The 27546-nt window shown below is 36.2% G+C and overlaps 1 protein-coding gene across 1 annotated transcript in view; it reads left to right on the forward strand.

The window, feature by feature from the left end:
• The first annotated feature begins 3010 nt into the window (after positions 1-3010).
• COL5A2 (collagen type V alpha 2 chain) overlaps positions 3011-27546 on the forward strand; it is a 158203-nt gene continuing 133667 nt past the window's right edge. The window contains exon 1 of the mRNA XM_033230908.1: positions 3011-3382. Within this exon, the coding sequence (XP_033086799.1) occupies positions 3286-3382 (97 nt within the window). The 5' untranslated portion in view covers positions 3011-3285. The remainder of the gene's footprint in view (positions 3383-27546) is intronic.

Consider the following 27546-nt stretch of genomic DNA (forward strand, 5'->3'; position numbering starts at 1 on the left):
TTGAAGAAATGGGATAAGGAGTGCAGACGGAGGGATCAACCCTGAAAGGGCACTGAGACAACTTTTCTTATAGGCCTGAGCATATAAATATGTGTGGCATGCATTAAGCTCAGCAGAAGTTCAGAGAAAGGGAAGATTATAAAATGAGATTAGGTAAGTAAGGCATTATTATCACTTTTCTTGGTGGAAGAAATACAAGAACCTTTGGATTTTATTATTATTTTTTTCTGTTATTCTTACTGAATGTTTAGCAAGGTAGTTTACAAGTCCTGATTTTCTCATATATTCCAGAAAGAAGTAACTGAAGAGTGGTTTTTGGTGCTTACTCAGCCCATTCATTAATTGGAAGTAGGCTTCTCCTGGGTACAGTGTGGTGGTAATAGAAGTTTGAGTGTCAGGTAGGTCTAAAAAGAGCTAAAAAAGGGTGAGAACATTGACTCTGGAGTCAGACATCACTGAAGTGGAACCCCAGATTTACTGCTTATTAGGTGAGCAAACTTGAGCAAGTAAACATCTTTGAACCATAATCGCCTATATATGATTTAAGAAAAATAATAAATACCTTTCAGAGTTGTTGTGAGAATTGGAAAATATTCACCCATTAGCACATATATACACTGTTAGGATAGGCTTCACTGGAATTGGGACAGATTTCTAAGTACTCCACTGCAGCAGTGAGGTCTATAATCAGTTCTTTAAGGACTAGGAAATGGCATTGTCCTCTATTCTGAATTCAACCACATATATTAAACAGACATTCCTGCTTAATACCTGTGTATATTTTAGTCTTTTCCAAATTGTAATGTGGGACCCTAAAGCCAGACATAGAGAAAAAGCCCAAGTTGCAAAATATTTTGCTATTTATGACTTGATGGCATTAAGATTTCAAGAGTTCACAAGGACAATATGGAATATTTATTTAGCTCAGGTCTTCTGACAAATATTTGCTATGCCCCTGTCATACCATGAGGTTTCAGTAGGGTGAAGAGGAGACTGAAACTGGTGGCAACCGTCAGAGACTGCATGGTGGTTTTAACCTTTCTTATATAAGCCATGTTTATAGTTAAATTTAAAACAACTTTATTAACAAACAGATAACAGATACTAAACTACTGATCTGAGCAGCCACTGAGTGTTCCATACACTGACTCTGCTACAAGTCCTGCAATCTTATCTAATCATTGTTGTATCTCCAGCATAGGTTCTGAGAGTTGTAGATTCTCCGTAAATGTCTGTCGTCTTGCACTTCAGTAAAAGTGCTGCACAAGGTGCCTGAAAATGGTGGCAGCCCTTCGGTATCAGGGTGGTATTGGTCTAAAATTGCCTCATGGTAGAATAGGACTGGCAAGCTCAGAGAAAGGTTAATAATTCCTTCCCCCCATGTTTACTTATCTTCCTGTTATCTTTGAATATATAGTCAGGTGGATTTCAAGTCCTAGCCTCTCTCAGATATTCTAGAAAGAATTCCTTACTTGGCCCATTCATTAAGTGGAAGGGCACCCCTGAGAACAGTGTGATGGTGACAGAAGTCATTGAAATGGGACATGTCTAAATGAAAAGATAAATGAGGGGTATAGGGTTAGAAAACTGGAAATGACCGGGAAAGTTGATCTCTACTGGAATATTTATCCAGAGTCTAGTTCCAAAGCTAAAATGCAAATGTTCTTGGATTTCTTCTATTAAGAAAAGTAATAATAAAAAATAATAAAAAGTCTTATTGCCTAATCTCATTTTATAATTTCTCCTCTCTCTGGGCTTAATGCATTCCTCACATATTTAATGCTCTGGCTTATATATCTTTATTTCCTGTAAATTTAGTTTCTCAACACCTACATATGTTCCTTGAAGGTAATGGGTATGTCTTTTATTTCTTTTATGTCATCCTTTCTGCCCAGTGCTTAGCACAGTGCAAGGTACCTGTTGCCAAATAATTATAAACAATTGACTCACTCGTGTTGTATGGAACATCCATTTCTGATTCTAGGGAGACTCAAGGTGGCAAATACATTAGCTTATATAGAACTCTCTGAGGTCATTAAGATCTTGGCAAGTGTGAGAGTGGCACAAAAGTTCATCGATAATTGTCCTTAAAATGCCTGTGCACCTGGGGCTATCATATTCCCTGCAAAGCTGGCTTAGAGTTAATAATACCACCATCTACTTTTATGTAGCTCTTTGCAATTTGGAACTTCATTAATAATACATTACTCATTTTAGTGTCACTAAACCCTGTACACTGGTCAGGGTAAAGCCCTTTTCTCAAATGAGAAAACTGGAGTGCACAGAGATAAAGGACTATGTGCACACTTACAAAATTGTTGAGTGGCAGAACCACTCACAAAAGGCAGAAACCAGCCTTTTTTCATCCAAAGGTAGAGTACTTCCCATTCCTCTGCACTGCTTAGTAGACTACTTTTCAACATAATAAAACTCTCCGGGACGAGAGGAACCTGAAGATGTGGCCCCTTAATAAGAGACGTAGAGAAATTAGGAAAGGACCTGCCTTCTTAATTCAGATTACAATGTATCACAAATTCATTTATTCAAAATGGTTTTCTCACCTGGATTTTACCTGGGGAACATTCTAATAATCCCCTTCCAGAGTATGGGGAAAGAAACTGAATCTGAGAAGGGGATAAGAATACTCCCTATTCAGTCAAAAGAAAGGGTTAAAATGTGATTCTTTAAAGATTTAAGGTGGAGAAGAGAGTCTTGAATTATCTAAAAAAAAACAAAAAACAAAAAACAAACAACTAGGCTAAACGACTGGATTTTCTTCAGAATGTCTTTTTCAGCTTATAGGGGAAAAGTTAAAGGGTGTGTGTCTGGGGGGAAGGGTTAGGGAGGGGAAAATAGAACCCTTCTAACAGCCTTTCTTAAAAAATAAAAGAAAAGAGAAACAAATATTTGTTTCTGTTATTAAGCCCCATCTATGCTTAAAAGTTAAATGAAATAGGGAAAGTTCAGGCACAGAGACGCGTGTTCTGATTTGGTTGTTTACCATCAATCAGACCGTTGCTTGGCAGACACTGGATGGTTATGAGCCTGAACAAGCTGAAAAGGGGCAGGAAAAGAAGTGGAGGCAGCATTCTTCCTATTTAAAGCTGCATCGCTTGAAAAAAGTTTTCGCAGACTGTGCTGGAGCTGGTGCTGAAAAAGGGGGTTTGCAGAGGCTGCCCTGGGGCTGGTGCTGAAAGAAGAGCCCACAGCTGACTTCATGGTGCTACAATAACCTCAGAATCTACTTTTCACTCTCAGGAGAACCCACATGTCTAATATTTAGACATGATGGCAAACTGGGCGGAAGCAAGACCTCTCCTCATTCTTACTGTTTTATTAGGGCAATTTGTCTCAATAAAAGCCCAGGAAGAAGACGAGGATGGTGAGTTTGCCATTTGCTTTGCTTTAGTGTTTATTGCACGGTTTGGGAAATAGGTGGAATGTTAAGCCTCAGGAAGAGCGTGAAGAGGAGGTTCTGGTTTGAAGTCTGAGAAGGGGGCTGACGGATTTGCACCTGGAAAACGACTTGAAAGACAATTGGGATGTTAGTAAATCCGGAGCTTCTAGATCTGCCGATGGAGAGACTACACTACTAAATTTTTCTAGGAAAGCCTACAATAAGTCCTTTTGCCTCAATGTGAGAGTGGGAAGTTTAAAAGAAGAAAAGAGCGAATGCTTAAAACGGAGCACTAAAGGCATTTTAGTTAGATGAGCTCTGTTCTGTGGGCTGGAGTTTTCAGAGCAAGGAAAAGTCGCGGCAGAAGCTGGGTAGGGTGGAGTCTTTGTACTGAACTTCAGCTGCTTCATAAAATTCTTTGTTTAGAAAAACCTCTACAGCAACTCTGCTAGCTTTGATTTTTCTTTGTCTTTGGCTCCTCATTCTTTCTTCTTTAACAATTTACACTTCTTTTTACCATTTTCATTTGTGAAAATATGATCACTTTTGCTTGCTGGGAGGCAGTCTCGTTTGTTTCTCCATGACAGAGGCTGATAGAAGCCAGATTTCTTAAACAGTGGTATTTTCCCACCCTACTGGCTTGATTAATAGGACAGTGGTGGTTCCCGGTTGGATGGCGGAAGGCAGGAAATCAGCATGCCTTATATATATCTTATTTGGCATGGAATATTTGCATGGACATTACCCCTTAGACACAAGCTTTTTTTTTTTTTTTGAGATAAATCTTGCCTGGTGACCAAATTTTTTTCCTATGCAATTTTCATATGTTACAGTTGGGTTATATGGTATGGTTAAGCAAAAATGCATAGCTGTTATAGTATATAAGAAAATATTTAAGTTGCTTCCTCTATTAAATCTTTACTCTTGAGGGTTGCAGTTTCAAATACAGACATGTACTCTTTTAAAATAAGCCACTATAGATTTTCATCAACTCAACCATTTAACATCAAACTTAAGCTTTTAAAACTTTGGGCATTCATTAACCTTTTCTATTACTTTCATATGTAGACACATACGTACAAGTATATATGTATATATACTGTGTGTATATCTGTAGTTTTAATACAATTATCTGCTTCTGTGTGTTTATGCTTTCAAAAACTTTATAAAATTAATCTAGAGATCAGAAGTTCTAAAAAGTTTAAAAAGTGAAAATACGAATTTGTAGATGAATATCCAACAGTCTGTCAGGAGTCCCATAGAGGGGGCACTTTCTAAGACTTGGAACTTTTTATGTTACATTTTATGTTTTTAAAATATGAGGTAATTTGTAAAAGGTAAAAACTTTTGAGTTTCTTTGTAATGGCATGAAAAGCACGTGTTGTTTGGAAGGGTGGCAAAAATAATTGAATAGAAAGTAGAAATAAGAAAGCAGGAGGAGAAAAATACAGAAACATTACAATAGAAATTGAAAATTTGACTCTAAAAAGAACAGTTTACTCCCCTACCCCACCAAAGCAACCAACTTTAATTTAAAACCTTTAATACCACTTTCTTTGTTAATTTATGTTAAAATAAATAAAGTACTTTAATAAAGTATGGAAATAATTGAATATGTGAATAAATGAAAGGAATGTTTCACAAGGTACATGAAATAGGCCATATTTTAAAAGACATTCTGAAATAGTTATAATTACTCTGTAGGTGTTTTCAAAAAATGAGCAGATAGGTTTTCTTAATAGTAATTGACATAAATGTAAGGAATGTGATGCTTGGTGCAAAAAAGTCCCCAACTTCAATCCAACCCCAGTGCCCACCCCCGACCGGTATAACCAAACAGCACAGAAAATGGAATTCCAAACATCAGATTTTACAGAATGTGTAATTGCTTGCATATGTGTTGTAAAAATTCCAGTATTTTATTTCTCAAGAGAATATAAGTGATAAAAATTCAATAGCAAAAGAAAGTCATCACTGCCCTAATCAAAGATAATAGAGAAAATAATTCCAGAATATAGTATATTCAGAGCTACTTAACTTGTATTGTACTTACTTACCATGCATATTTTGGTTTAAGTTGATATTGTATGGATACTTGGCAATACTTTCTTTTCCCTGTTCAGGCCTATCACAAGCTTAATAAAGGTGTCATAATTTAGAAACTCCATTTGATTTTGAGTTTGGGAAAGCATAAGCTTAGACTGATGCTTTAAATTAAAGAAATATCTAAGGCACATATGAAAAGCAAGTACATTTTTCAAGTTTTATCTATAATAGTTACATAATGTGATATTTACATTTTGTACAAATATGTCTTCTTGGAAATGTGGAGATCTGTTTTTGCATGTAAATGCATATTAATAAGTTTTTATTTTTCCTTTCTTTTTATGACTTCAGGGTATATTTCTTTTTACTTGATTGTGGTTATTTACCAGAAATGTAAAATATAATCAGAGTGTGCCTGCCTGATAGAAACACATGAATGAGAAGATAAAAGTAAATAAATAAAGTTTTAGGCATTTTAAGCCAAAATTCAGTTCCATTCTCACTGAGTTTTAAGAACTGATTTGGTTTTTTAAATTTATAAGAAACTGAAAGGAGAAAGTTTGGGAGTTGGGCTGACTTTAGTTAAAACTAATGTAACAAAAATTAGGGAGTTAAAATGAAAAAAATCAGCTTTTAAAGAGTTTGTGTGGGGTGTGTGTGTGTGAAAAATCAGGGAGTTAAAATGACAAAATCAGCTTTTAAAGAGAGAGTGTGTGTGTGTGTGTGTGTGTGTGCGTGTGGTGAGAGTATGTGTGCATGGGGGTGGTGGTCTTTGAAAGATTCCACATTTGTGTTAAGGAAAATGCTAGAGCATTTACAGCATAGTTTATATTCCTAAGTTAATGCCTAGCATCTAGTGAGCTATATATATTCTTGTTATTAGAAGTAGGCATACTTAATTTTAGAAAATAATCTTTGTTATGAATCACTGTATTCAACATGGGACAAGCAATGGAGAAGGGAAGGTGCAGAAATGTATCATTTTGTTTCCAAATACTGTAAACTTCAATGCTTTCAGAGGCTAGGCAGGTAATATAAACAAGTGAAGCAAGCCAGTGTTTGTACATCAACAGGTGATGATGGGCCTATGGCGAACTGAAGGTGCATGCCTACTTTAAGGCATTTAGAATTAACATTTTCAGATGATATTGCATATGCCAAATAAAATTTATCTGAGCATATATTTGGCTCATGGCCATGATGTTGCAATCCTACACTGATATCCTCGTAGACCCAAGCTAACTTTTGATTACTGAGAGATGAAGGACTCACAGTCTTATATGTCTTATATGTCACAGTCTCTTGCATTTTTATGATATGTCTGCCATTCATCTCATTGTTATGATATGAATATGAGGAAGCAGATAGTTAACACTCAGTAGTATTTGGATGACATCATTTTAAAGAAGGTACAGAATATGTATACATAGCTTAAGATACATGTTCACTCATAAATTGTTTTAAACTCATTACTGTTAAAATACATGCTATGAACCATGTAGGACATTCAGACTTTTATAGTGGGTACATGTAGCAGAATGCAGTAGTTTAAACAAACACAAAAGGGTTTTCTGGCCGGGCACAGTGGCTCATGCCTGTAATCCCAGCACTTTGGGAGGCCGAGGTGGGCGGATCACCTGAGGTAGGAGTTCAAGACCAGCCTGGCCAACATGGTGAAACTCCATCTCTACCCAAAATACAAAAATTAGGTAGGTGTGGTGGCACATGCCTGTAGTCCCAGCTACTCGAGAGACTGAGGCATGAGCGTCACTTGAACCCAGGAGGCAGAGGTTGCAGTGAGCAGAGATCGTGCCACTGCACTCCAGTCTGGGTGACAGAGTGAGACTCTGTCTCGGAAAAAAAAAAAAAAAAAAAAAAAAAGCTTTTATTTTTTAAATATAAAGAAATGCTTTTAAGCAGGTAGTGAAAGGCTGGAATATTGGCTCCACAAAGTCATCAGGGACTGAGGTTTTTTCTGCCTCTCCTGACACCCATATCTTTAGGTATTTTTTTAAATTTATTTTTATGGTCCTAAATGGCTGCTGAAGCTCCAGCCATTGCATGTACTTTCTAGGCATATGGATAGGGGATGGGAAACAAAAACTGTGAGCCATTCCCCACCCTGCTCCCTTTTTTGAAGACTTTAAAGTCTTCATAACATTTAAACTTACTTACAGTTGGCCAGAATTTAGTCATATGGTCACACAAAATTTCAAGAGGGACTAGAAAATGTAGCCTTTACCTGGGTGGTGCTGGCAATATACTCTATGGAATTGAGTTCTGCTATGAGGGATATAAGAAAGCACCACTATTGAGAGTTTTATGGTCCCTACCTCAGTGAGCAAAAATGTCAGCTACTTTTAGTGGCCTAGATCCTATGGTTTTAATGGACAAAACATAGTTGTGTGACTAGATCCACCTTGGTTATTGTTTATTTCTAAGTAGACTGTGAAGCCAAGAAGACTGAATGGCACATAAATATTAGATTACATTTTCTTTGCTTCCTGTCTTTAGATAAATTTTGACACCTATAACTTTTTTTCAAACTAAACTGAAGCTTTAGTTTGAAGAGTATATCTCTTTCTACATATGTACATTGGTAGATTCATAGATTTAGTGAATTTTTAAGATTGACTAACACAATGTATACTTGGACTATGGCTCTGTAGGGTAGTTGGTAAGCAAGTCACAGATCAGTGTTGATAAAAAATGGTATAAAGAATCACCTAAGATCTTGTGACTAATATAGATTCTAGACCCCCCCTACTTTCCAAATATCTAGGAGGTTTGGATGGGGTCTGGGCATCTGTATGTTTTTAGAGCTCTCCAGGTGACTCTGATTTACATTGGTAAATCACTGTATTAAATATTTGACTGACACTCTCAATCTTTTTGTGGACCTGTTGGCTTTTATGTTCCAAGGCTACACATTAAGATTTTGGTAATAACTTGCTATTCTGATTATTCATTTTACTTATAAGGCTGCTTAGTTGAAGTTTGTAGATAAACTATTGCAAATTCACCATCACTTCTGGAAAAAAAAAACTCAAGGCCCAAATCCCCCTCATGGTGGATTAGGCGAATCATTCTACTATGCAGAAGACACATGCCATTCAAATATGTTTCCAGGTGAATGTATGTTTTTCATTTTTAATATTTCCTCTCTCTTACTGTCTGCTCTTCACACTTTCAGCACTATCACTACAGGCCTGAACTTCATTGCGTTCATCATTCTAGACAGGTACCTAATGCAGGCTGTGAGGCAAAACCAGAAAGAGGAAGCTTTGTTTTAAGAAGCTGGAAATTAGAAGATTGGAATCATGTTAATCTGTGGCCACAGAATGTAATTTTTAAAAATCATACAGTTTTCTCTGATTTGAAGAATGATTAATGCATCATCACCTGGCCTTACATGGCATTCTCAAAATGTATGGATGTGGATCAGCTGATTTTTAATCTGATTTGCTTTTCTGAGATCACAACATTGAAAAGCTTAGATTTACACATAAGAGATATAGTAAGGGTGGGGGAAAAGACTGGAAGTGTTAATTATTAATTGATCTATTGTATAAATTTGGGCAAGTTACACAAGTTTATATAAGACAAATCTTAGAGTTATATAAAGATATTCCTTGATTTAATATTTTTATTATTTATATCCATGAAACTAGAATTTCCACTAAAAATGTAACATGAGACATTATCAACTTACTGATAAATATGAAGTCTTTGAACTTTTCGTATAGCTAAAAGTCACAGCTTGAGTAGGCTTTTAGAGTCTGAATGAAATAAGATACTGATAATCTAGTTTTCCTTTAAATTTATTTCCATATAAATTTCATATATATTTACCTAAATTTTATGTAAGATGAATGAGCTGTGATATTCAATATTTAAAAGACTATTTACTCTTGGCATTTGCATGGGAAGTAGTGTATCCTATAGAAAATTTTGCTTTAAAGGTGTGACTATATTGGCAACCTTAAGGCTTTTATTTTGTTTTATCAATGTTTTAAAAACTAAACCCTTCAAATAAATCAAGATGGCTTCATCTTATACTAAAATGTTCACTAAGAAACAATGTATAAGGGAAATTACAATAAAGCAAGATTATTCCTATCTAAATCTTGCCTTCTGCAGAGAAGATAGAGGCCGGGTGCATGGCTCACTCCTATAATCTCAGCACTTTGGGAGACTGAGGTGGGCAGATCACCTGAGGTCAGGAGTTTGAGACCAGTCTGACCATCATGGTGAAACCCCGTCTCTACTAAAAATACAAAAAAAAATTATCCAAATATGGTGGTGGGCGCCTGTAATTCCAGCTACTTGGGAGGCTGAGGCAGGAGAATCACTTGAACCTGGGAGGCGGAGGCTGCAGTGAGCCGAGATCCTGCCACTGCACTCCAGCCTAGGCAACAAAGCGAGACTCTGTCTCAAAAAAAGGAAAAATGTTAATAATATTAATTAATTAATATTAATTAATGAATCAAACTTTGTTCCTATAGCCTTCTGGTGTTATGTTCAAACTCAAAAATGTTTACATGCTTTTTTTTTTTTTTTAAGTTTAAGACTAGGAAGGAGGAAAGACAGTCTCACAGTTTTGTATCCCTTTTTACCTTTTATTTTTGGGATGTCCAAACAGAATTGTGAATTCAGCTTTAAGATGACAGCAAACTATATTCTTGGTGGAAAACCTCCCCGCAAGCAGAGGGAGCTGGTTCTGGCCTCGGCCAGCCCAGACTTGCAACATAAGCATCATAGCCTTGTTGTAGTCTATGTAGTATAACAAGTATAATAAAGCTTGGTCCAGCCATCATGTGAGAGAACATCTGGGTTCTGGTCCTTGTTCTATTTAGCAGTTTTGCTACCTGCAGAGGGTCCTTAACCTCACTGGAAATTTGTGTCCTCATCGCAAATAGTACACACCTTTGTCATCTGGTGGGATTCTTAGGAGGATCATTTAGGAAATTTACCTACAAGTAACTTTAGAGTACTTAAATGGACACTGTAAGTGACATTACAATCTATTTCACTGACCACAGATATAAACCCTAGTAGTGTATTTTTTTGCTTTCGCCAAATCTTTGAATTGTTTTGAAGCACCTCCTGGATTTGTTATTTTGTGTTTTATTTGTTCTCCATCTCCTTGGGGAACTTGTTCCATCAGTCGTGCTCTCTTCTATAACTTCAGTCACTTCCTTTCTATCTGCTCTTTCCCTTTAGCTTGTAAACAAGTTCAACTCTCTCCCACAGCCTGTGTCTAGCTCCCACCCAGTCTTTATTCTTAGCCCAGCTGCTTTAAAAGGAGCAGTGCAGTTTTCTGTCTCTGCCTCCTATGCCCTCAGTTGGCCTCTCCTTCCACTTAAGCTGGTCTAGCATGGTGAGGATTAAAATGTATGATGTTCCAAGGGTCCCTTTTAATCTTATCTTATCTTATCAGGTCTTTCTCCTTTATTGGAGACCATTGACCACTCCAGCTTTCCTAAAATGCTACTCTCTGAAGGTTCTTCCTCCACCTCCCTGACCTTTCCCTCTCAGCTTCACCCATGGGCTCCTTCTTCTCTTTTCCTTTAGCATTTTGCTCTTCTTACAGGACTTAGTTCATTGGTTCTCTCTGGATATTCTCTTCCTAGGCCATCTAGAATTAAGGGTTTTGTTTAACAGCTGAAAGCTGATAATTATAAAATCTCTTCAACCCCAATCTTTCATAATGAACTTCAGATAAATATATATTCAACTGTCCCTAAGGCAGCCTACAACCACTTCAAGTTCAGTGTATCCAAAACCCAATTTATTGGCTTCCATTCAAGACTTAGTCATTTTTCTTATATAGTCCCCCTTATGCCAGTTAATGGCAATATGATGCTACCTGGTCATTCAGTCATTCAATCAGCACAATTCCAATCATTCACTAAGATCTACCATTTTACCTGCTAAATATTTCTCAAGTGTACATCTTCTCCATCCCTACTACAAATGCCTCAGTTTAGGCCCTCATCATCCATCCCTCAGTTACTGTGATAAGCATCTAAATTCATCTCCTTGTCTCTCATGTGTCTACTTTTCAACAAACACATATATTGGTGCCCTCTGTTGCTGGTGTGATATAAAACTAATATCTAATTTTATCTTTATCTTCCTTAACAACTTTCACTGGGTTCCATGACTTGTAGAAAGAATAAGGTCCAGGCTTCTTAGTGTGACATACAAGACCCTGCTGATCTAGCCCATTTCTGAATTTTAGTTGCATCAGCTATCATTCTCAGCCTCAAAATAAGGAATTGCTTGAGGCTCCCACCCCCAATACACACAGACATACGCAAACTCTCTCATTCTCTCTCTATCCTCTTTTATTCTCTACTGTCCAGATTCCACTCAGAACTGACATTCTCTTTTTAGTTGAGCTAAGTGCTCCTCTGGCCATCTCACAACAGTCGGTACACCTCTGCCATGCAGGAACCATACTATACTGAGAATGCTTTCTTTCCATTAATCCATTTTACATATTCCCACCAGATTAGTCTTTCTAAGTCCCATGTTTATAATGTCACTCTCCAGTTTAACAATTTATTCTGAGCTGCCATTGACTATTGCATCACACTTAACACATTATATTGACCTTACTTCTGTGTAACTTTTTTTTAACCTAAGAGTGCCAAGAGTATCCAGCTGCCTTGCAAGACTGCTCATGTTCTCTTCCACTCTGTCTAAACAACTACTATGATTTCCATTACTGTCCTTAACACTGTTGATTGCTGCACACCATGCAGCATCCTTTTTTACTTCAGACCTAACTTTTTACTGTTCCCACATCTAACTTTTGTGATTCAGGTACTTCTGTGCTTCTCTTTTTATGTTCGCTCTGCCTATTGATGTTTTCCTCCAAGTTCTATTTCAAATCTTATGTCCTCTAAGAAACTAAGAGATTCTTATCTGCAATAAATATCCCCTTTCCTTTCAAGGGATGGTCCTTATGTTGCAAGTGTGTTGGTGTTAACCAAGAATAAGTTTCCTGGGAGATAGGGACTATGTCATGAAGTCATTTTACATTTTAGATCCACCCATGCATAAATGCCAGTTGAGTACTATTTGGGAAAATCTAGAAAAATTTTTTCCACAATTTTTTCACTCAAGTATGAGTGATCTGAATTCAAATTTAGGTTTTGCAAATTGTATTTGCATATTCTTGGGCAATTTTTTTGATTTCTGTGTGTTACAGTTTCTTCATCTATCAAATTGGAATGATACTTCAAATAATTACAATGAATACTATCTATCTATCTATCTATCTATCTATCTATCTATCTACCTATCTATCTATCACCTACATGATAGCATGACTCCAAACTAACAATAGGAACTCATGAATATGGTAGATGAATATTATTAGATTACTATTTAATAATAACAGCCTGGGTGCAGTGGCTCACACCTGTAATCCCAGCACTTTGGGAGGCCAAGCCAGGTGGATCACCTGAGGTCAGGAGTTTGAGAACAGCTTGACCAACATGGTGAAAGCCCATCTCTGCTAAAAATACAAAATTAGCTGGGCGTGGTGGCGCATGCCTGTAATCCCAGCTCCCAGCTACTCGGGAAGCTGAGGCAGGAGAATCGCTTGAACCCGGGAGGTCGAGGTTGCAGTGAGCTGAGATCGTGCCATTGCGCTCCAGTCTGGGCAACAAGAGCAAAATTCCATCTCAAAGAAAATTATTATTAAATAATAATAGAGATACTAAATGCTTATTGGGTGATTATGAGAACCAAGATATTAGATGTTACAGAGAAATAAAGAAACAACTTTTGCTCTCAGAGATTAAGCCTAGCATAAAACCTTTAAAATGCAATTTTTATGTATTATTCTACTATGATCATTTTGATAATATATCAGTGATTTTTATCTATGTGTTAATAAGCTTTTAAAATCCATTTAAAATTTTTACTGTTCAAATAAAAAGGCTGTATCATATTATTTCCTTTTGTAGGTTTACTACTACAAAAAACAAAAGAAAGAAAAAATAAAAGGCGCTTCCCATTGGAGAGTTTCTAATGACCCTGTGATCTGAAGCATCACTGCCCCTCTCCTGTTTTACAGCCCCACATACATTTACTTTGTGCTGGTTCCCAGTGTGTGAGCAAGCCAAGCACGATCCACTCCATGTTCCAGGGCCACCTCATGCCTGTCTACCATCCCTGTCTACTTCAGAGTTTATTTTGTGAAACTATGATAGTCATAGAAGTCTCTATTAAAAACTGGAAACCTGTTTTCCACTCTGCATTGCTCTGGGTTGCATTTGGAATGAGAGGCATTGCTTCACTGCACAGGGATTTACAAGGCAGCTCCCAGGACTATTTGGATACAGTAGTAGGGGTGACCATCTTTTCCCAGACTCTGTAGCAAGTCTCTTCACTTTCCAAAAGCTGTTAATTTACCTCACTCCCTTCACTCCCAGGAGACTTTTCTGAAATTGACTCCAGAAAGCAGAAACTGGTGTGGGATACTGGCACATTTTTCGTACTCACACTTTCCTTACTTTGCAGGTTTTCAAATTCATAATAAAAAAATGGGTTTAACTTGGAAGGAGAGATGCAGGTGGAATTTTACCAGATAATTTGTAGCTATGAAATTCTTTAATTAAATTTTTGATATTCAATATGGTTGTTCTGTGGTCATCAACTTTAGATTTTTTTATTATGGAATTCTGAAAATATGTATGATTCCCATAGCAAATACAATTTATTTATAGAGATTTAATATTTTCATTTAGCTTTCCTAGTAATAGGCTTATTCGCTCTTGAGGTCGAAGAACCTCTCAGATTCATTTATGCTAGTTTGGAAGTATTTTAAAGCCTTTTTTTTCCCTCATTCTTTCATTCTCAGATTTTTATATTAAATAAATGGAAAGTTACAGTTTAATTCAAGGTACTATGGTTTTCATGTTGTGATGAATTTTTAGCTAGAAGTTTTGGTGGAGTGGAGTGGATTGGTGGACAGTGAGGTTAACTGACTACCATGGAAAGATTAACTGCAAATTTCCTAGTTTTCTTGGCTACAAACATAAAACTTCTGAGGTTTCAGCAAAAACGGCTATACTTGCTTTGAGAGGACAGAGGGCACTGACCATTCCATGGCAAGTGAGAGATTCTGTTGTAAGAATTTAAAAAAAAAAAAAAAAAGCCGGGCACAGTGGCTCACGCCTGTAATACCAGCACTTTGGGATGCCAAGGTGGGTGGATCACGAGGTCAGGAGATCAAGACCATCCTGGCTAACACAGTGAAACCCGACCTCTACTAAAAATACAAAAAATTTAGCTGGGCGTGGTGGCGGGCGCCTGTAGTCCCAGCTACTTGGGAGGCTGAGGCAGGAGAATGGCATGAATCCAGGAGGTGGAGCTTACAGTAAGCTGAGATCATGCCACTGGGCTCCAACCTGGGTGACAGAGCGAGACTCCATCTCAAAAAAAAAAAAAAAAAGGAGTTTGTACTGGGAAAAAAGAGACTTGAGGCTGATGAATGAAGAGCAACTGTAAATTCTATCAATCAGGGAGCTGGTGTTCAAGCCTTTGAGATGCTACAGTGTTATGCCCTTCTAGGTGTTTGTTAAAAAACAAAAACGAAACCAAAAATCACTTCTTTCTTCATTCCTTCCCTATTTTTCCTTAAGTTTTGATAATTGTCGATTAGATTAGGCAAGTTTTTTATTTGTGGCTTTTGTTGTTCTCTCTTAAGCATAGTATAGCTGAACTGAATTTTGCTTAGAAACAACTCATAGGTTTGTAAACCAATGGAGTTCTCATTAGCCTAGAAATATTTCCTTATATAGTACTTAGAATCATTTTTGTTTGTTTGTTTTAAAAAATGGAGTGGAGGAGTGTATTCCGTTATGCAAAGGATGACAACAAATTGAAATAGAATTAGTTCTATAAAGATAAATCAGTGAATAGACTCTAAGTTTCACTGTGGGTGTTTGTGTTGGGGCATAGGAAGGATGACACAATAAAATAGAATTGGTAGGTTTTAGTATATTCAGCATATAAATATGTCTTGTAAAGTTGCCAAGTGTCCTGCTTACCTGAACTACCTTGTGCCTCCTGACTTTCCTTGGTTCCTTGGATGCAACATTTGCTAAAGTCCTAGGAGTAAGAGCAGGTCTAGTTCTAAGAAAAAAATTTTGTATAGCTGTTTTATTTTTAGTTTTTAAGGGAAATATGCTTTTGTTCACCCTTCTGTTTGAAGGAAAGGCATTTTTCAGGATTGGGAGGCCATCCTTGCCTTTCCAGTGTTTCGCAGTAAGCTCCATCTGGATGTCTCTTTCCCAGATTTTCTTTCAAATTTCAGACTTTTCCTTCCAGCCTGACCTCTTATCACAATTTACCTGTTTGGCATTCTTTTCTTTCTGAACCCCATGGGGAACTAATAGAGTCCAGATGCCCTATAGTTAGCGTCCTAGGACACAGATTTAATGATATTATGCTCTTGTCATGCATGCTCATTATATGGCAATTTGCCTTTTAAGATCTTTGTCTCAATATTTTGTGGCCATGAGAATCAACTGACATAGCGGCTCTGGGTAAAACCCCCAGTATCCCAGATGGACTCTGTGGCTCACACTATAGACGAATAAAATTCAGCTGTCGTAGACACTCTATTTGCCCATGGAAGGTTCCACAATCCAAATGTTAAACTTACTTCAAGTCTTTTCTAATAGAAACTGAAAGTTGTCTGGTTATAATCAAAATGGAAATTTGTCAGCCAGATTCCTACTATTTCTGAAGAGGGCTTTTGAGTTTCTTCAGGATAGAACGCTAAAATTGCCTCATGATGTATGCCCCAAAGTGACCTAATGTGGCCAGCTGAATTTCAGGGAGATGCTTTCCAAGATGACAATTTCACTGGAATAATTTCAGAATGGTCACTTCTCTGCCTGTAATGCCCCTTTCCTGTCTTAGGTGATTTAAAAAAAAAAATTCAACCTATCTTTCTTCTCTTCAAAAGCAAGTTTCAAGTCACACCTGAGTAGACCCTTATGCCTCTGTAGAGTCTGCACGATGTGGAAGACAGGAGAGAGGGTATGGAAAGCAGCAAGGGTCAGGAAAGAAGGGCTTTCTGAAAATATATAAGTGATACCAATGGACAGGTGGCTCAGATAGCCTCACTGAAATGCACTAAAACGTAAGGCTCCCTGCTAATTTAGTATGGCTTTACCTAAATGATGTCTTGGGGGATTTATTTAGTGAATTTCAAAAAATTTGGGAAAGTAGATGACATCTCTCAATATTTGTTCTTTGACTCTTCTATTTTTTACCCTATTTTTTAAACATAGTCATTTTAGAATAAATAAATAGATAAATAAACTGTGTCACAATACTATATTGTTTTGGCTAAAGGCACATATTCTGTCAACTAGGCCAACACGCTGTAGGAGTAGGACACTGACTCAGCAATGAATTTTTGTTTTAAATTTTTATTTTGGGAGCTTCCCAAGAGTTCCTAACTATTACCATTTTTCTACATATAGAGCTTTTTACAGTTAACACTTCTTTTCCATTTACTTTCAATACACATTTAACAAAATAAGGGTCTTTGGATTCGCACCTTTGGGTCTAGGCTTTGCTGCTTGCTAACCTTGTGACCTTGAGCAAGATCTTGTTCTTCTTTAAGATTCAGTTTCCTCTCCTGATCTGGATATTGAGGAGTTAAATTAAAATGCATGGCCTTAATGGGCACTGAAGAAATATGGATGTTATTAGTACTTTTAGAATGGATTTCTTGATTGGCTCATTACAGACTTTTCCTCCAATAACTAAAACAATTTTTATCAGATTATTCCCAGTTACTAGGTTTGATAGGAGGAAGGATAAGGGAACAGTGAATCCTAGGCACCTGGGGCAAAATTAGGCGGGGAGTAGAAGAGGAAAAAGTATAACTGGGAGATTTGAAATGACAATAGTAAATTTTCATTTACTATTTATTTATATTTATAATTATTTTTATTTATCTCATGTTTTTCTCTTTGGCCAGGTTTGTGCTTAGCTCTTGATTATTTATGAATCAATTCAGGAAAAGCAAACCAGCAAAAAACCCCCAAATTATCCTTTCATATTAGAATGCATTTTGCAAATTTAGTGGTACATATACACATTTAATGTAATTCTTTCTTTCTAATATAAAGGGTTTGGCAATTGTTTGCACATTTGGCTCAGGTAGAGTTGCTTGAGAAAAGTGGAAATATGCTCAAGATATAAAACATCTGTTTACTTTAACGATATTTTACTGATGTCAAGACAGACTTATTTGAGCCCTGGGGCAGTATTTTTGTGAGGGATGGCATGCACCTTGCCTGAGCAGTCAATGAAGAGAAAGCAGCTGTTTGAGCTTGCTCAACTTCTACTAACTCAACGTGGATAGAGTCCAGATAGCAACTGGCCCTGTGTCAGACGACTACAATAAAGCTCTGACTCTTTCCTTATAAATTCTTTATAAACTTAATGTGCTGGGATCTTAATTTTCTCATTTACAAAACAGGGATAATACTTTATATTTTTCTACCTTATTGGTTCAAAAGAAAGAGTTCATAATATCTGTGGAAATTCTTAGTCAGCTGTAAAACCCTGTTATATAAGCATATATGATATTACATAAAGGTGTTATTGTTTAGCATGCTCTTACTGTGATGAACAGTTAGCTAAATGCAAAATAAAATTCTTCTTTGAAGTAAACAACAATAATAATAATCAAAAGGAATATAAGACTTTCCATAGAAATAAAAGAAGGCAAAGTTGTATTTTTTCAAAGTCATATTTAAATCTTTTATTTAGCAAAATAAAATAGACTGCTTATATAACTATCTAGAACATCTCCCAAAGCCCCAGAATAGGAATTAAATAGTAAAAAATACACACACACACACACACACATATATGTAGAGGCTTTGACTTGAGGAAAAACAGAACAGATAGAAAAACAAAATGTGATTTTTCTGCTCTGACTGGACTGTAGTCTCTCTACAGCAAAATGTAGCTTCCTGGCAGAAGCCTGAATCACTATTATTGTTACTTTTTCTTTATTCATCTCACATCAGGAAGCTTGTCTCAAATTCAAAGTTAAATGCTAAAAGCCTGTTTGTAGCATGGTATCCCTTTTCCCTGGGTCAGAAGGGGACTTGGAGCTAGAAGTTTAAACTGGTGACAAATATCCACAGGCATCTGAGCCAAATGTTTAGAAAAAAGTCCTATCATCCCTCAGGCCTGTCTACATTCTGGTATTTTAAGACTCTCTACTTGTGTACAGAGAAACATGCAGTTAAAGATATGAGGGCCTCGACTAAATAGGCTGTTACTTTCGTGAATGAATTGTTGAAATAATTTGAAAGAAAAGCTTCTAAATTAAAACTGGACCAGGACACAGGAAATCTGCATCATAATTGCAGCTCTGTCATGGACTAACTTGGTGATTTTGTGGAAGTGACTTAAATTCTCTGGACCTCAGTTACTTCTGTTGCAAAACCTGTGATACATTACCCAGGGCCACTGTCTGCTTTGAAAGCCTATGACTACAGAATATTTACGTAAAGGTACTTCATTTAAGTCATATTTGTGCTGTAATACAGTGGAAAGTCTCACCTACACATTTTGGTAACGGAAGCATCACACATAATCTGTATGGTAATATATTTCTGTACTTGTAAGTTTGCATTTGAAGTTTAGATCAATTCAGGTTTGTAGTTATTTCCCTAAATATGGTTTATTTAAGGAGCACAGCTCCCAATTTATAACTTGTAAATTGATCTGCTTTTCAGTGAGTGACTCTACAATAAAATTCCTAGACACTGTTATAAAAGGAGATGATTGTAAAAAAAATTCAAAATAATCTGATATAAAATTTTTCATATTAACTGACTTTTCTAATTAGAGAGAAAATTTGTAAATGTATCATGTGCTGTGTTATACTGTTTAATCACAGACTCAGTGTTCTCCATATGTTTTTGGTGAGATGGGATGTCAGAGTTTAGCAGCGTGCCTTCTTGCCCTGATGCTGGTGGATCCATCTTTGCAATGCTTATATTTTTCCAACAATCCCTGAACATACTGAACTGCTATTTCATTCAGAATAAGAATAAAAATAATAATGAGTAAAAGAAGGAGAACAATGGGAGAGGTGGAGAAGGAGCAGAATAATGGGGGAGAGAGAAGGTGAATTATTATTATTATTATTATTATTATTATTAAATGGTTGTGGGCTTTTACCTGAGGAGTAGATCATATTTGTTCTCGATTCCTTATTTTTTGCCTCTTCTTGACTTCTTATTTTTCTTTGCAGTTGTGTTTATTTGGAGATACATAGGTGTTTACTATGAATATTTAGAAAATTTGATTTATTCCATTGATATTCCTTGAGCACAGGAATTTTTTGGAATATGCTGCTTGCCCTCCTTTATCTTCTGGGAAAATGAGACTCCATCTTTGTGTTTGTTCCCCCATTTCCCTCCTTCACTAGTACTGACTGAGTCCTGCAAACATTTATCTTCTCAAGTCCTGCTAGAATTCCTCCTCCAGGGATTCTGGGCAGAAAACAACCCTCTTTTTTGCATCTTTACAAGTAGCGTGTGTGTGGAATTCAAGTGCATGAAACATTCAGATTAAAAATCTGATAATATTTTAGAAATTCCAGTCTACCCACAAATACATCCATGTTTATATCAGGGATTCCAGTGGGAGAACACTATTAGGTTCTAGCTTAATGTATTCTTCAATAAGTGAGATATACTTTGGTCATCTTAAAGCATTTGCCAATAATTTACTACTTTAGGGAATTTAAATCCCATTCTATCTTCAGAAGTCATTATGAAAGTGTTATCAGTAACATTATAATTTGCTTTGGGTGATTCTGACAAATTCGATGTTTTATTAAACAAAATTATGCTCTCGTCTCAAATGATGGAGATTTCAACTTGCTTTTCTCTACAGAGGAGTATATCCCTCACCATGCAAGTTATGAGGCATTTATCTTCATTTAGTCATTAATTTGGTAAACATTTGCTGAGTACCTACTCTTTATCAGGCTCTTTACTGATTGATACAGAAACAAATATTTAATTCTTACTCTCAAGAAGTTAATCGTCTAGAGGGAATGAGACAAATGAAACAAGGATAATACTTTATGGTCTGTGCTGTGGCAGAGGCAGACAAAGCATCAGGGGAATAACGGAAGACTTCCCTCCCACGTACTGCCTGAGAGGTGGAGGACTGAGATGGGAGCTCAGGGAAGACCTACGCAGAGGGCACACCTGAGAAGTCATTCCACTGCATGAACTCTGTTATTTTCCTTATCCCTTATTTTCTCCTCCCCTTCACATCCAGATCCTTCAAGTCCACCATCAAGTCTGATGTGCATCCTCTTTGAAACCTTTTTGAATACCATAGACTTTTTTTTTCTCTTTTCTCTAAACGGTAGCACTTCCTCTTTCTTTAAGACATTTAGCACACAATAAATCCTTTTATTCATTGTCCATTGTTTTCTAAATAACACTTATTATAAATGTCATTAATTTTTAGTTATATCCTATGCTCTTTGAGGGTAAAGACCATCTCTCAAACCCAGAAAGTCAGATCCAAATCCAGTGCTATGCATATAGTAGAAATTCAATAAAAGTTTGTGACTGATATTTCAAGCAAAATATATTTTTCTTCATGTTTCAGAATTAAGTGCTTTCTCTCTGTTGTTAGATTGCTGTCTAATTACATTGTGCAACCTTGCCTAAGTTTTTATATACATAGCATTGAACTTAAAAACATGGAACCAGCTCTTATGCATAATTTAGCTATATTTAGTGTCTTTTGGTCCCAAGCCTTATAAAAATATGTACATCAAAGCACTGTAATTAAATGGGAACAAAGTTAAGTTTATATTTTACTTGTTTTATTTATAGTGACTTGAGTCAGAGTATAGGGACACAAAGATGATTGACATATTATCTTGTATTTAAGGAATACGTAATGAGAGGAATAGACACATCAACAAATAACTATAATGCTGTGTAATAAATACAGTGAAAAAGAATGGCATAGGAGGAGTATCCAACCCACCCTTGAGAGCATGAGTTGGTTTCTTGCAGATGTATCCAAACCGTAAAGGATAGATGTGCAGTAACTAGCAGAAATGAGACAAGACGGAGGACAAGAGGATGGCATCTAGATAAAAGGTGGCCCACGCCTGTAATCCCAGCACTTTGGGAGGCCGAGGTGGGCAGATCACCTGAGGTTGGGAGTTCGAGACCAGCCTGACCAACATGGAGAAACCCCATCTCTACTAAAAATACAAAATTAACCGGTGTGGTGGCACATGCCTGTAATCTCAGTTACTCGGGAGGCTGAGACAGGAGAATCACTTGAATCTGGGAAGCAGAGGTTGTGGCAAGCCGAGATCACGCCATTGCGCTCCAGGCTGGGCAACAAGAGTGGAACTCCGTCTCAAAAAAAAAAAAAAAAAAAACATGAAGAAATTATCAGGAATATTAATTAGCATTGTTGTGCAGAAAACTACAACTACTTTAATGTCTTAGAGCATAGAATGAAAGGTAGGAAGACACTATTATTAGAGTTTTGATTTTTTTGACAATTTATTGATTGATTAATTATAAACTCAGTCTTCAGTAGTAGGGAAGACAGCAGGTATAGACTTTTATTTTTCTTTCTCTGTGCATTAAAAAGCGGAATTATAAAGGGAAGAAGAGCTATAGGACCCTAGTCAGAACAGGATGTAGAGTCCAGTGAGGATTTTTGTTTTATTTTACTTTCAGATGGCAGAGTAGGCTGTTTATAGGCTTCAGAAAAAAACTACATAAAGAGGAAGATGTTGAAGATAGAAAAAAAGGGGGGATAAAGATTGCCCAAGATATAGAAAGGCTTTTGTAGAGACAAAGTCAGGGTTTTCTGAGTTGGCTAGTGGTCTATACTCTGTTGACATTCAGTGTAGGTGTCTTCTGCCTCTATAAATAATATCACACTACATGTAAGTAGTGGTATACAATTCATGAAGCACTCCCACTTCTATGCATACATTCTCAGAACTTCAGATTAAAGATTAGGACACTAAATCTACAAGGAATGAATGATTCAGAGGATGTTGGACAGAAATTTAGAGCTTCAGTTTTCTGGCTTCTATTTCAGGGCTCTTTCAATTGTATCTTACAGAGAGGACAAAAAAAGGGAGGATGGCAATTTTAGTCACCAAGAGCAACACTCTAGGTTACATGAAAATCATTTGTGTTCAGTGCTGAGTTGTTAGAGACTTCGGTGAGACCAAACCTGGGGCAGGCAATAATGAGGGAAAATATAATTTGGTGTTTTATTTAAAGCATTTATTTATTTATTTATAATTTAATTATTATTATTAATTTTCTTTGAGATAGGGTCTCGCTCTGCCACCCAAGCTGGAGTGCAGTGGTTCGATCTCAGCAACCTCTGCCTCCTGGGTTAAAGTGATTCTCGTGCCTCAGCCTCAGCCTTCCAAAGTGCTGAGATTCCAGGCATGAGCCACTGTACCTGGCCAATTTCATGTTCTAGAAGCTTAGATTTTTAAAAATAATTTTTTCAGTGAATGTGCATAAAGAACTGTTGCTAGGAAGATAGAACCATACAACTTTTAATTTACTCAACTAATACATTTACTTGTAATAAAAGCAGCAACATTGTAGCTGGAATCTGTGTAGAGCTGAAAACAAATATAATCACAGACTGTGTGACGGCGCAAGAGCCAAAAATGACTTTTGAGAAAAATATAATGCTTGTTCAGCATTCACTGAGACACTCCTAATTGTTAGATTTTCTGCCTTAGCTTTAGATACTCTGCTGATTTTAAAATCAATGAAACAGTCATTGGCCAAATATTTATTGAGTGCTTTCTGGGTCTCTGGATTCTAAGCACCATGTTAGACATTGCAAGTAGGAAGAAGAATTAGAAGTGCGCTTACTTAGATACCTAATATGAGAGATACAATTAGCTGTAGATTTCTGTGAATAGAACCAATAGGTGTATAACTAACAACATGCATGTAGACCAGCTTAAGCGGAGACCACATCTGAACCAAATATTTTCAGGAGGATGTTCTCTAGTGAAAATGTTCATTTGCTAAGAAAATGTTTTTCTTCCTGATGTGGTGATATAGATGATCAACACCTTTGTTCAGGTTTCTCTGAGGGTGGTTACAATTGAGTTAAAAATGTAATCACCTGCAGAAATATTTTACCAATTTGTATGAATGCTGCCTATTTATAATCAATCAATCCATAGATAATAAATATTTGTGTGACTTCAGTGCACCAAACAAAGTACAATGGTGCATTCAATCTATATATTTAGTAAGAAATTCAGAAGCAGAATCCTTGGTTCCTGACCTTGGGAAGTTTCGAATTTAGTTGCAAAATAAACACTTGAAATAATTAGGCTAAGAAATAGGATATATAAACACCGAACGAAAAGACATTAAAGTTTTGGTAATAAGTCTAGAGTCAGTTCAGGAAAGGGGAAAAGTTGGAGTTGTCAGGAAATGAGTGAAAGATTTCAGAGAGGAAGCAGACAGGAGAATATAGTGTTATGGAAGATATCAGAGATACTCTTAGAAGAGATTGACAGTTCCTGTGTCACAGAGATCCGAGGAAGGATGAAGAAAAGATACTGGATCTGGTACTGTGGTGTTTTCTAACTATTTTTGAGAGAGTAGTTGTTTTTACAGTTAAGAACCAAAGTAAAATTTTGTAAAATTTCCAGAGGTTAAATCTCTTGTATATTCTAATATATTGATTTCTGAACTAATTTCACACTGTAGCCATTTGGATCATATATTTGACTTAAATTCTACTCAGCTAATTTCTTTTAGTTTTATATTGTTTCTTAATCTTAGGGACCTCTTGAATACTAATAAAATGATGGCTATGGTCTATTGGTATTTGCACTGTGAATACCTTTTAGTGCTAATAAATGTTCATAGTGCTAGTAAGCACTACAAAAATAGAGGACTGTGATCAGTGGCTTTAGTAAATAATTGCAAAAATGTTTTGGTTTAATATTTAATCCTTTTTGTAATAATAATATTGGTTGTTAACATAAATAACCCAAAATTTCCATAAATTACTCATAAAAGTCATTACTGTGGAGTCAGTCATTGCACGTATCTGTATCTATTACTCTAATGATTCTTAATAATTCACCAACTGACTACTGTATGATTAACACTGTGACTTAATAGTTAAAATGCAGCAAATATTTATTGGACGTGTTCTATGTTTCAGGTATTGTGCTAGGCTGGAGGGAAAGTCTATCTAGAGAGAGAAAAACACAGATGTGTAGAATGGGAATGTTTTGAAAATTTAGTTGCCACAAAAATATTATTTCCTGTTTAGGTCAAGAACAAATAATGTATGTGTGACTAATATAAGATTAAAAATACTGTAGTTTATTATTGCGGTGATTTCATTGATGGTAAAAATATTAAGTTGTTTCTTTAAACCAGGACATACCAGATGAAGCAGAACATTTTGACCAAAGCCTTGAAGTTTTATTTCAAACAAGAATACCACAAAACATTTAGTTCTACTGAAGAATTAGCCCACATTTTATTTTTGTCATCCAAAAACTTACATTCCAATCTTCCTTTTACTGGTATGTGTGAAAAACACTTTGAAGTAGATAATAGTCTGGATTGGGATTCCATGTAGTCTACTGTGTCCAGTCAGGTTTGCAGAGTAGTGAAATATCACCTGCTCTAGAAGATAACAGAACTGTGTGTTTGTAATTATTGTTGAAGATATATGATGAAATCATATTCTTGCTTTTTTTAGCCTTCGTTATTTAAATGTCCTTAGCATACTCTGTCAATTTAATGAATATTTTAAATTCTTCTGTACCACTCTTTTCTTTTTTGCCTTTATCTTTGTTTTGGGTCAAACTTCCAGACATGTGACTATTTGTATATGCTTTAACACACTTGGAAGAAATATATTTAAAAAATAAAGCAGATTTATTCAACTTTCATTTTTAATGTGAAATATGATCTAAAAGTCTTAGCATTTATTTGTATTTGGGACTTCATGTGCTGAGCGCACACACACACACACACACACATATATATCACAGCTGGAAGTTTCATTAAATTGTGCAGAATATTTAACTACTTGCTTCAGTAGAGCCTCAGCGCTATCCATTGTGGAGATGAATAAAAAACACAGACAGGTAGTTAGAAGTATTACATAGTCATATTAACAGTTGCCTAGGGTGAATTTACCATTTTGTCAATAGACATTATTTTTCAGCTACTGTGGCAACTAGTCTTCAGCCATATTTCCACTATTTTATTGCAAATTATTAGAGTAACTGAATAGACTACATACTTATTATATTCTCTAGTGTGAATTAATAGTGGATTTTATGCTAGCTATTTTGGAATTTCAGAAGATAATGTGATTTTACACTATGAGTTTAGTGGAACTTATTATCAGATAACAGACTCAAATATTCAGCACAAAAACATAGTTGAGAAATGTCAATACATATTTTTTGCTATAGACAAATAATATTAATTTTTTGTGCTGAAGCACCATTGTATGATAATATTCTGCTTATGAAAGCCTATATCTTACTGGTGCAGTCTCTCCAGCAAAGCTGGATAGCCAGACTCTTTTAAAATTAATGTATGAGGACAAGACTATCAATATACATCAGAAATCTGAGCATAATTGAAACTTTCAAGTCTTGACAAAGCCTTGTGAAAAAGTAATATATTAAAAAGAATAATTTTATATATGAGTTTGTCTTCAAATGTAATTTTTATATTTTTGAAATTTTGCAGTCAGTATATATCAAAACTTGTTCCCCAAAGAAGAAATTTTGAAATTTATTTACTTAAGGGCAGTGTTATTTATTTAAGAGCAGTGTTATCACTTTGAGGATATAGTAATGAGCAAGTCTCTGAGCTTCATGGAACTTGAATTATACTGCAGAGTGTGAATGGTAAAATAATGGCCATCCCCAAAGATGTTCATGCTCTAATCTCTGTAACCTGTGAATATATTACATTATGTGGAAAAGGAGAATTAAGTTTTTCGATGACATCATGATTGCCAATCAACTAATTTTAAAATACAGAGATTATTTTGGATTAACCAGCTGGGCCCCATGTAATCTCCAGCATCCTTCTAAGAAAAGGAGGTTGAAGATGTGACAACAAAAGCAGGAATCATAGCCAGAGAGAGATAGATTTGAAGATACCACTCTTCTGGTTCTGAAAATGAAGAGAGCCACGAGTAAAGGAAGGTAGTTGGCCTCTAGAAGCTGGAAAAGGCAAAAAATGGATTCTCTTCTGGGGCCTCCAGAAGGGGTGCAGCCCTGTCAATATCTTGATGTTAACCCAGTGAGACCCATTTCAGACTTCTGACCTCCAGAACTATAAGATAATGAATTTTTGATGTTTTAAATCACTAGGTTTGTGCTAGTTTATTATGGCAGAAACTAATACAGAGAAATAAAAGACAATAAATGAACCAAAATACATATTTTAAAAAGATAATTTCCAATAATAAGTGCCATAAAGGAATTAAAAATGGGATAGGATTCTGAAACAGTGCTGTCCAATATAATATACACTAACACATGCAGCTGTTTAAATTTAAATTAATTAAAATCTAAGTGCTACTAGTGTGGCCAGTGACTACTATCTTGGACAATGCAGATAATAGGACATTGCCATCATCATAGAAACTTGTCTCAGACAGTGCTGTTCTGGAGAATGGTACTACTTCACACAGAGTGGATTCAGTTTGTATGAGGATGTGAGAAGAGGGAATCAGGCAAATGAAAGGCCAAAGGAGCAAAATGTAGAGTAATATGTGCTATAAAATAAATGAAACACATGTGATGTATAACATTTTAAAATCTCCCAAATGCCTAGTGCAATGGCTCATGCCTGTTATCCCAGCACTTTGGGAGGCCAAAGCTGAAGGATAGCTTGAGTCCAGGAGTTCGAGACCAGCCTGGGCAACACAGTGAGACACTGTCTCTACAAAAAAGAAATTATTTAAAAAAGGTAACCAGGCTTGGTGACACGCACCTG

This window comes from Trachypithecus francoisi, unplaced genomic scaffold, assembly GCF_009764315.1.
Source record: "Trachypithecus francoisi isolate TF-2019V2 unplaced genomic scaffold, Tfra_2.0 Lachesis_group13, whole genome shotgun sequence".
NCBI lineage: Eukaryota > Metazoa > Chordata > Mammalia > Primates > Cercopithecidae > Trachypithecus > Trachypithecus francoisi.